This window comes from Notolepis coatsorum (assembly GCF_963971535.1).
Source record: "Notolepis coatsorum genome assembly, chromosome: 10".
Classification (NCBI taxonomy): domain Eukaryota; kingdom Metazoa; phylum Chordata; class Actinopteri; order Aulopiformes; family Paralepididae; genus Notolepis; species Notolepis coatsorum.
The window spans coordinates 56223037-56233835 of record NC_140174.1 but is presented as its reverse complement, the minus strand read 5'-3'; the positions used below and the strand labels follow the sequence as shown (position 1 = coordinate 56233835).

Below are 10799 nucleotides of genomic sequence, written 5' to 3'. Positions count from 1 at the left end.
GTTAGAGAGACAGAGTTAGAGAGTTAGAGACAGAGTTAGAGAGACAGAGTTAGAGAGATAGTTAGAGACAGAGTTAGAGACAGAGTTAGAGAGTTAGAGACAGAGTTAGAGAGACAGAGTTAGAGAGAGAGTTAGAGACAGAGTTAGAGAGATAGTTAGAGACAGAGTTAGAGACAGAGTTAGAGAGTTAGAGACAGAGTTAGAGAGACAGAGTTAGAGACAGAGTTAGAGAGTTAGAGACAGAGTTAGAGAGACAGAGTTAGAGAGAGAGAAAGTTAGAGAGATAGTTAGAAACAGAGTTAGAGACAGAGTTAGAGAGACAGAGTTAGAGAGATAGTTAGAGAAACAGAGTTAGAGACAGAGTTAAAGACAGAGTTAGAGACAGAGTTAGAGAAACAGAGTTAGAGACAGAGTTAGAGACAGAGTTAGAGACAGAGTTAGAGAGACAGAGTTAGAGAGTTAGAGACAGAGTTAGAGAGACAGAGTTAGAGAGAGAGAGAGAGAGAGAGAGTTAGAGACAGAGTTAGAGACAGAGTTAGAGACAGAGTTAGAGAGACAGAGTTAGAGACAGAGTTAGAGAGACAGAGTTAGAGAGATAGTTAGAGACAGAGTTAGAGACAGAGTTAGAGAGTTAGAGACAGAGTTAGAGAGACAGAGTTAGAGACAGAGTTAGAAAGACAGAGTTAGAGACAGAGTTTGAGAAACAGAGTTAGAGACAGAGTTAGAGAGTTAGAGACAGAGTTAGAGAGACAGAGTTAGAGAGAGAAAGTTAGAGAGACAGAGTTAGAGACAGAGTTAGAGACAGAGTTAGAGACAGAGTTAGAGAGACAGAGTTAGAGAGTTAGAGACAGAGTTAGAGAGACAGAGTTAGAGAGAGAGAGAGAGTTAGAGACAGAGTTAGAGACAGAGTTAGAGAGTTAGAGACAGAGTTAGAGAGTTAGAGACAGAGTTAGAGACAGAGTTAGAGAAACAGAGTTAGAGACAGAGTTAGAGAGTTAGAGACAGAGTTAGAGAGACAGAGTTAGAGAGAGAGAAAGTTAGAGAGACAGAGTTAGAGACAGAGTTAGAGAAACAGAGTTAGAGACAGAGTTAGAGACAGAGTTAGAGACAGAGTTAGAGAGACAGAGTTAGAGAGTTAGAGACAGAGTTAGAGAGACAGAGTTAGAGAGAGAGAGTTAGAGACAGAGTTAGAGAGATAGTTAGAGACAGAGTTAGAGACAGAGTTAGAGAGTTAGAGACAGAGTTAGAGAGACAGAGTTAGAGACAGAGTTAGAGAGTTAGAGACAGAGTTAGAGAGACAGAGTTAGAGAGAGAGAAAGTTAGAGAGATAGTTAGAAACAGAGTTAGAGACAGAGTTAGAGAAACAGAGTTAGAGACAGAGTTAGAGACAGAGTTAGAGAGACAGAGTTAGAGAGAGAGTTAGAGACAGAGTTAGAGAGATAGTTAGAGACAGAGTTAGAGACAGAGTTAGAGAGTTAGAGACAGAGTTAGAGAGACAGAGTTAGAGACAGAGTTAGAGAGTTAGAGACAGAGTTAGAGAGACAGAGTTAGAGAGAGAGAAAGTTAGAGAGATAGTTAGAAACAGAGTTAGAGACAGAGTTAGAGAGACAGAGTTAGAGAGATAGTTAGAGAAACAGAGTTAGAGACAGAGTTAGAGACAGAGTTAGAGACAGAGTTAGAGAAACAGAGTTAGAGACAGAGTTAGAGACAGAGTTAGAGACAGAGTTAGAGAGACAGAGTTAGAGAGTTAGAGACAGAGTTAGAGAGACAGAGTTAGAGAGAGAGAGAGAGAGAGAGAGAGAGTTAGAGACAGAGTTAGAGACAGAGTTAGAGACAGAGTTAGAGAGACAGAGTTAGAGACAGAGTTAGAGAGACAGAGTTAGAGAGATAGTTAGAGACAGAGTTAGAGACAGAGTTAGAGAGTTAGAGACAGAGTTAGAGAGACAGAGTTAGAGACAGAGTTAGAAAGACAGAGTTAGAGACAGAGTTTGAGAAACAGAGTTAGAGACAGAGTTAGAGAGTTAGAGACAGAGTTAGAGAGACAGAGTTAGAGAGAGAAAGTTAGAGAGACAGAGTTAGAGACAGAGTTAGAGACAGAGTTAGAGACAGAGTTAGAGAGACAGAGTTAGAGAGTTAGAGACAGAGTTAGAGAGACAGAGTTAGAGAGAGAGAGAGAGTTAGAGACAGAGTTAGAGACAGAGTTAGAGAGTTAGAGACAGAGTTAGAGAGTTAGAGACAGAGTTAGAGACAGAGTTAGAGAAACAGAGTTAGAGACAGAGTTAGAGAGTTAGAGACAGAGTTAGAGAGACAGAGTTAGAGAGAGAGAAAGTTAGAGAGACAGAGTTAGAGACAGAGTTAGAGAAACAGAGTTAGAGACAGAGTTAGAGACAGAGTTAGAGACAGAGTTAGAGAGACAGAGTTAGAGAGTTAGAGACAGAGTTAGAGAGACAGAGTTAGAGAGAGAGAGTTAGAGACAGAGTTAGAGACAGAGTTAGAGAAACAGAGTTAGAGACAGAGTTAGAGACAGAGTTAGAGAGACAGAGTTAGAGAGAGAGAGAGAGAAAGTTAGAGAGACAGAGTTAGAGACAGAGTTAGAGAAACAGAGTTAGAGACAGAGTTAGAGACAGAGTTAGAGACAGAGTTAGAGAGACAGAGTTAGAGAGTTAGAGACAGAGTTAGAGAGACAGAGTTAGAGAGAGAGTTAGAGACAGAGTTAGAGAGACAGAATTAGAGACAGAGTTAGAATTGCATAAACAATTGTGCAAAATAGAGGACTCTCTAAGCTCTAACTCCTTCTGGGACCACTGGAACTCATTGAATAAAGATAAGCCGGAAGAAATGGCTATCCAAGATGGGGATGTTTGGACAAACCACTTCACATCACTCTTTACAACTGTACCCCTGAATACAAAAACGGAAACCAGCCAGATATGTGAAAAATTACAGAAATGGTCATAAAAAATATCAAAAAGGATAATCAAAACCCTCTAGACTTCCCAATCACAGAACAAGAGCTGAAATCAAAACTCCAGTGCCTTAAAGCTAGAAAGGCCTGTGGTACAGATGGCATATTAAATGAAATGATTAAACACAGCTCTGAAAAATTCCAATTGGCTATTTTAAAATTATTCAATTTGACACTAAATCTAGGCTATTTTCCTGATGTCTGGAATGAAGGACTCATAACCCCAATTTTCAAGAGTGGAGATAAACATGACCCAAAAAACTATAGGGGTATCTGTGTGACGAGTAATTTGGGCAAACTTCTATGTAGTATCATCAACACCAGACTCATAGAATTCCTTACAGAACACAGCGTTCTAAGTAAAAGCCAAATCGGATTCTTACCAAATTATCGTACCTCTGACCATATATACACTCTTAAAACCCTAATTGACATTCACGTAAAACAGAACAAAAACAAAATATATTCCTGCTTTGTCGATTTTGAAAAAGCTTTTGACTCAATTTGGCACAAAGGTCTTTTCTTCAAAATTCTAGAAAGTGGTGTTGGAGGAAATACATATGACTTGATCAAATCCATGTACACAAAAAACAGATGTGCTGTTAGAATTGGAAATAAAAGAACAAATTTCTTCACTCAGGGTTGCGGAGTCCGCCAGGGGTGCAATTTAAGCCCAACATTGTTTAATATATATATAAATGAATTAGCAAAGTTATTAGAACTTTCTACTGCACCCGGTCTGACTCTGCACGATACCAATGTAAAATTACTGATGTACGCAGATGATCTGGTTCTGCTGTCAGCCACTAAAGAGGGTCTACAACAGAACCTAGACATCCTCCACCAGTTCTGCCAGACATGGTCTCTGAACGTAAACATGAAGAAGACTAAAGTCATGATCTTTCAAAGGAGACACGAGTCTCAGAGTCCACATAATACATTTAAATTAGGCACACACATATTAGAAAACACAAAAAGCTACCCATATTTGGGATTGAAAATAAATCATAATGGAAACTTCAATATGGCTGTGAATGAATTGAAGGAGAAGGGAAGAAGGGCTTTTTATGCCATCAAAAGGAAAATTCCAATTGACATCCCAATTAGGACCTGACTCAAAATTCTAAATTCCGTAATAAATCCAATAATATTATATGGCAGTGAAGTGTGGGGTCCATTAACTAACCAAGATTTCCCAAAATGGGAAAAACACCCATTAGAAGTACTGCATGCAGAATTGTGCAAAAACCTACTTAAGGTCCACAGACACACTGCCAATAATGCATACAGGGCAGAACTCGGCCAATACCCCCTAATCATTCAAATTCAAAAGCGAGCCATAAAATTTTACACACACCTCCAATCAAGTGACCCCCACTCCTACCACTACAAAGCCCTTCAGAGCCAAGAGATGAACCCAGATAAGAGTCCCCTCTGCCAGCTAGTCAGAAATCTCTGCCCACAAATGCTTCAGGACAGATACCAAAAAATCTGGCCCAACCAAATAATCTCAAAACAAAAAGAAAACGATATAGAATATTGGAACAAATCAACCAAATCTCAAAGTAAATTAGAATTCTATTTGACCCTAAACAGAGAGTACATGGTGGCAGAATACCTGACTACTGTGAGTGAGATAAAATTAAGAAAAACATTGACACGGTACAGACTGTGTGGACACAGTCTAGCCATAGAAACAGGCCGTTACAGGCAAAACTGGCTGCCCAGAGAGGCCAGGCTGTGTTCACTTTGCCATCAGGGGGACATTGAGACAGAACTTCACTTCCTGCTATACTGTGAGAAATACAAGGACCTAAGAGAAGTCTTCTTTGATAAAATAAACAAAATTGATGCACAGTTTATCCATCTCCCTGATCACCAAAAGCTACTATACATGTGTGGGGAGAAAAGTCAGTGTACAGCATTAGCTGCAAAATATGTAGACGGTTGTCACAAAATAAGAGAACAAGCCCTGTAAAATGTATCTGAATGGCCACACTTGAAAAATGACTACCCGATCGAGTGACTATTTTGTAAATTAATATGTTTCTTGTTGATTGTCCTTACTGTTATTACTAATGTTATGATATTTTATTGCTTAATATATATGTTATTGTTTGTATGTTGAACTTGCTTTGGCAATAAGTATGTTAATATTTCATGCCAATAAAGCCTATTTGAATTGAATTGAAATTGAAACAGAGTTGGAGAGACAGAGTTAGAGAAACAGAGTTGGAGAGACAGAGTTAGAGAAACAGAGTTGGAGAGACAGAGTTAGAGAAACAGAGTTAGAGAGTTAGAGACGGAGTTAGAGAGACAGTTAGAGAGACAGTTAGAGAGACAGAGTTAGAGAGACAGAATTAGAGAGACAGAGTTAGAGAGTTAGAGACAGAGTTAGAGACAGAGTTAGAGAGACAGAGTTAGAGACAGAGTTAGAGAGACAGAGTTAGAGAGACAGAGTTAGAGACAGAGTTAGAGAGACAGTTAGAGAGACAGAGTTAGAGAGACAGAGTTAGAGAAACAGAGTTAGAGAAACAGAGTTAGAGAGACAGAGTTAGAGAGACAGAGTTAGAGAAACAGAGTTGGAGAGACAGAGAGACAGAGTTAGAGAGTTAGAGACAGGGTTAGAGAGTTAGAGACAGAGTTAGAGAAACAGAGTTGGAGAGAGAGTTAGAGACAGAGTTAGAGAGACAGAGTTAGAGACAGAGTTAGAGAAACAGAGTTGGAGAGACAGAGTTAGAGAAACAGAGTTGGAGAGACAGAGTTAGAGAAACAGAGTTGGAGAGACAGAGTTAGAGAAACAGAGTTAGAGAGTTAGAGACAGAGTTAGAGAGACAGTTAGAGAGACAGTTAGAGAGACAGAATTAGAGAGACAGAGTTAGAGAGTTAGAGACAGAGTTAGAGACAGAGTTAGAGAGACAGAGTTAGAGAAACAGAGTTAGAGAGTTAGAGACAGAGTTAGAGAGACAGTTAGAGAGACAGTTAGAGAGACAGAATTAGAGAGACAGTTAGAGAGTTAGAGACAGAGTTAGAGACAGAGTTAGAGAGACAGAGTTAGAGACAGAGTTAGAGAGACAGAGTTAGAGAAACAGAGTTAGAGACAGAGTTAGAGAGACAGAGTTAGAGAGACAGAGTTAGAGACAGAGTTAGAGAGACAGTTAGAGAGACAGAGTTAGAGAAACAGAGTTAGAGAGTTAGAGACGGAGTTAGAGAGACAGTTAGAGAGACAGTTAGAGAGACAGAGTTAGAGAGACAGAATTAGAGAGACAGAGTTAGAGAGTTAGAGACAGAGTTAGAGACAGAGTTAGAGAGACAGAGTTAGAGACAGAGTTAGAGAGACAGAGTTAGAGAAACAGAGTTAGAGACAGAGTTAGAGAGACAGAGTTAGAGAGACAGAGTTAGAGACAGAGTTAGAGAGACAGTTAGAGAGACAGAGTTAGAGAGACAGAGTTAGAGAAACAGAGTTAGAGAAACAGAGTTAGAGAGACAGAGTTAGAGACAGAGTTAGAGAAACAGAGTTGGAGAGACAGAGAGACAGAGTTAGAGAGTTAGAGACAGAGTTAGAGAAACAGAGTTGGAGAGAGAGTTAGAGACAGAGTTAGAGAGACAGAGTTAGAGACAGAGTTAGAGAAACAGAGTTGGAGAGACAGAGTTAGAGACAGAGTCAGAGAAACAGAGTTGGAGAGACAGAGTTAGAGAAACAGAGTTGGAGAGACAGAGTTAGAGAAACAGAGTTGGAGAGACAGAGTTAGAGAAACAGAGTTAGAGAGTTAGAGACAGAGTTAGAGAGACAGTTAGAGAGACAGAGTTAGAGAAACAGAGTTAGAGAAACAGAGTTAGAGATACAGAGTTAGAGAGACAGAGTTAGAGAAACAGAGTTGGAGAGACAGAGAGACAGAGTTAGAGAGACAGAGTTAGAGACAGAGTTAGAGAGACAGTTAGAGAGACAGAGTTAGAGAGACAGAGTTAGAGAAACAGAGTTAGAGAAACAGAGTTAGAGATACAGAGTTAGAGACAGAGTTAGAGAGACAGTTAGAGAGACAGAGTTAGAGAGACAGAGTTAGAGAAACAGAGTTAGAGAAACAGAGTTAGAGATACAGAGTTAGAGACAGAGTTAGAGAAACAGAGTTAGAGAGACAGAGTTAGAGAGACAGAGTTAGAGAGTTAGAGACAGAGTTAGAGACAGAGTTAGAGAGACAGAGTTAGAGAGTTAGAGACAGAGTTAGAGAGACAGAGTTAGAGAGACAGACAGACATGAATGGCACGTGTTGCATCTTTATTGTAATGCTTCTTGTGCAGATAAAGAAACAAAACAGTAAACACTAAACAGTAATGTAATTAAGAAGGATCTCCTTTGTAAGGCAATCCAACGCAGTGGGAGAGGTGGCGTGTGGCATGGGTCAGGAGCTCCACATCATCACAGCATCGTCTCCAGCATGAGTCACTTGGCTGGACTTCAATGCAAACCTTTACATTATTCATTGTGCCTTTTCATCAAAAGATATCAGGATTATGTGACCTGCAAATACTGCACTGTATATCACATCAGAAACATGGAGGTGGGCTTACTAGGGCTGGGTGATATATATATATATTTAAAAAAAACAATATCATGATATTCACAAGATCTTTCTTTTCATATTTGATAAATATTGATATATTCCAAGTCTTTTAGGCTTCCTGATTAGGTACACAGAAGACCTGCAGTACATTTTCTGCTGTGGTCTGATGAGTGTGTTGGAGTCGAGTGGGGATAGTGGATGTGTTGCTATTGCTGGCCACACCTCAGACTCTGTCAAGAGAGGTCTGGAGAAATTCACAGTATAATTATAGCTATATATTAACTTATTATACTGTGAATTTCTCCAGACCTCTCATGACAGAGTCTGAGGCCAGCAATAGCAACGCCTCCACTATCCCCACTCAACTCCAACATCAGACCATGTGAACAGGAAAAAAGTGCCAAGCGGAGCTCTTTTGCCTGGGAGTATAAAGAACAAACTAAAAAACCAATCCCAATCTTCTTGGGCGGTGCGAGACCTGAGGGATGGGAGACGGTGCAGTGGGGCAGGTGATTGACCTATCTCAAACCCTGCCCTCTTTCCCTTGATCCTCCAATCACAACTGTTGCCTCCCTCAGACAAACCTTGTTTGTTTGTTGTTAAAGGCAATCATTTGTGACTCAGTGCTATAGACTATAGATTATTGTTTCTTTCAGGGGAGTTCAAGGGTCAACCAGGGGATCTAAGACCCCCCCCATAATTCGCAATATGGCTCAGACTGACCTTGACTAAATCACCCTTTGTCCCCATTGCATGTCTTCCTCAGTTCAGTACCCCAGTCTCTGTTGGTGCCATGGCTGACCCTAGCTGGTGGAAGCTGACCTTCTTGCGCAAGAAGAAAAGCGAGGCCAAGGTCCTGTATGAGATCCCGGCAGAGTACGGCAGCAACACGGGGAACAAGGAGCAGTACTCCAGCCCCAGCCCTCCAGGCACAGACCCTAGCGACACCCAGTTCAATGCCAGGCTGGAGAAGATCGTAGATAAGTCGGCCACTAAAGGACGCCACGTCAAGGTCTCCCACTCTGGACGCTTCAAGGAGAAGAAGAAGATCCGGGCCACGCTGGCAGAGAACCCCAATCTGTTCCCTGAAGACACTCTTAGTAACGAGAACCACAGGGCAGAAAAATAACACATACAGTACATGTGTACACACACACACACACGCACGCACGCACGCACGCACGGCTCTCATATCAGTGTCTCACCCACGAAAGAATACATGATAGCTACAAAACACACAAGCACAGCCAGGTTGGCACTAAATTGTGCAAGGTGGATAAACCCCATGTTACCAAGCACAAGCACCACACCCAGGTAACCATAGCCACCGGGGACCCAACGCACACCTATGCAAACAGCTGTTATCAGCAGACAAACGTAGGAACATTATATGCGGTAATGAGGTGTGTATGAGTAAAGCACACGGGTCTCTCTTTCCCTGTGATTTGTATGAGCAAGTTGGAGAGACACGTCGGACGTGGCATTATCAACACGAGCATCCTGGCGTCAGTTACAGGGTTAACCTTCTGTAGTGTGGTTGTGAAAGGGTTAACCTTCTGTAGTGTGGTTGTGAAAGGGTTAAGGGAGGGTCTGAGCAAATTACACAGGGATGTTTTTATCATGCGGTTTTGCGGAGCAAACAAAGAAACCACTTGAGTGTGATGACGGCTGTTTATGAAACAGAAATATCACGTGAATGTTCACGTGGACGGTGTATAATTCAAACATGTTTATGTCATCAGATTTGATACAATCATGAATCCTGGAATGACATTTTTATTTTGTTTTTAATAATAAACGTGTTAACGTGTTGATGTACATAGGTAGCCGTTGCATTTGTCTGGGTGTGTGTATAAATAAGTAAGATGTTCCTTTATTAATCCCCTTGGGGGGAATTCATGAGTCATGGCAGCACAGTGGAGGTACAGGCAGGGTAATACAAATTACAATACAGTATATATGAGAATAAGAAATATAAGCATAAAAGATCAAATATGAGGTGAGACATGTTACTCTATCCATAATAATAACACAATGCACATATGTACAGCCCCCCTCTAGTATCATATACAGATTCTATCCTAAGCCAACCCCATGTACAAATATATATAGCTAACTAAGTCTACACTGTACAATGTGCAATACTCATACTGAGTCTTAAGTCTACCCTGGTATACGTAAACACATTTAGTGGATTATCAATAAATATAAAGTATGGGGGCGGCCGGGTAGCACAGCGGACTAAGCGTCTTGTCTACCACCCAGATACACTGGTCTCGAATCCGGCTGTCAGCGGTCCCTCCGGCTTGGCCGGTCGTCATACTGGCACAATTGGCAGTGTCAGCGGGAGGGAAGCCGGTGGGTGGTAATCTGGTCGTTGTAAACAGCGACTCCTACAGGTCGGTCAGGGCGCCTGCACAGCGAGGGAGGGAAATGGTGAAGGTAGTGTGACCTCCCACGCGTTACACTTCACCAATGAGTGTCCTCGCTGCCAGGTGAAAAGAGGCTGCTGGCTGTCTCCTATGTATCGGAGGAAGCATGTGATAGACTTCAGGGCTCCCTAGACCGACCAGTGGGGGGCACATGCACGCAACGACCAGGAAGGGGAGGGGGGAATTGGCATAAGGACTAAATTGGGATGGGAGGAAAATACAGAATAGGAGGAAAAAGTGGATACAAAAATATATATATAAAGTATGTATATACAAATAAGATCCAAGGTTCTTGTAAATGAATGAGTGATGTGTGGGTTATTGTGCAGCTTTCAGTAGTTCAGCATGCAAAGTAGCCTGGATCCAGCCCTTTTCCAGAACCCACAAAGCGATTCAGGGTTCCTGAATTGACCTCTCTCAAGCCACACCCTCTTTTCTTGATCCTCCAAGCACAACTGTTGCTTCCCTCGGACAAACAAAAACCTACTAACCTTGTGATTGGAGAATCAAGAAAAGAGGGCAGGGGGCGCCCCAGTGGCGAACCACATAGCGCGCTCAGCCGCGACACGGCCAACCCGGGTTCGACTCCCGAACACGTCGTTATTTGCCGAATGTCTTCCCCCCCACTCTGTCTCCCATTCCTCCTCCGTCTCTCTCTACTGGACTGCCCAGTAGCAATAAAGCGATAAAACGCCAAAAAAGAAATCTTAAAAAAAAAAAGAAAAAAAAGGAGGGCAGGTCTGGATGCAGGCCTTCTGTGAATATTATTGCCTAGGTCGCAGGTCATTCTATCCCTTGTAATTTACTATTGCACTGAGTCAACTGATAATTGACTCAGTG

General features: G+C 41.7%; 1 protein-coding gene across 1 annotated transcript in view; it reads left to right on the top strand.

Annotated features, from left to right (window-relative positions):
- Positions 1-9231, top strand: part of prr15lb (proline rich 15 like b) — a 22704-nt gene extending 13473 nt beyond the window's left edge. The window contains exon 2 of the mRNA XM_084322765.1: positions 8294-9231. Within this exon, the coding sequence (XP_084178891.1) occupies positions 8321-8656 (336 nt within the window). The 5' untranslated portion in view covers positions 8294-8320 and the 3' untranslated portion in view covers positions 8657-9231. The remainder of the gene's footprint in view (positions 1-8293) is intronic.
- Positions 9232-10799: the final 1568 nt, after the last annotated feature.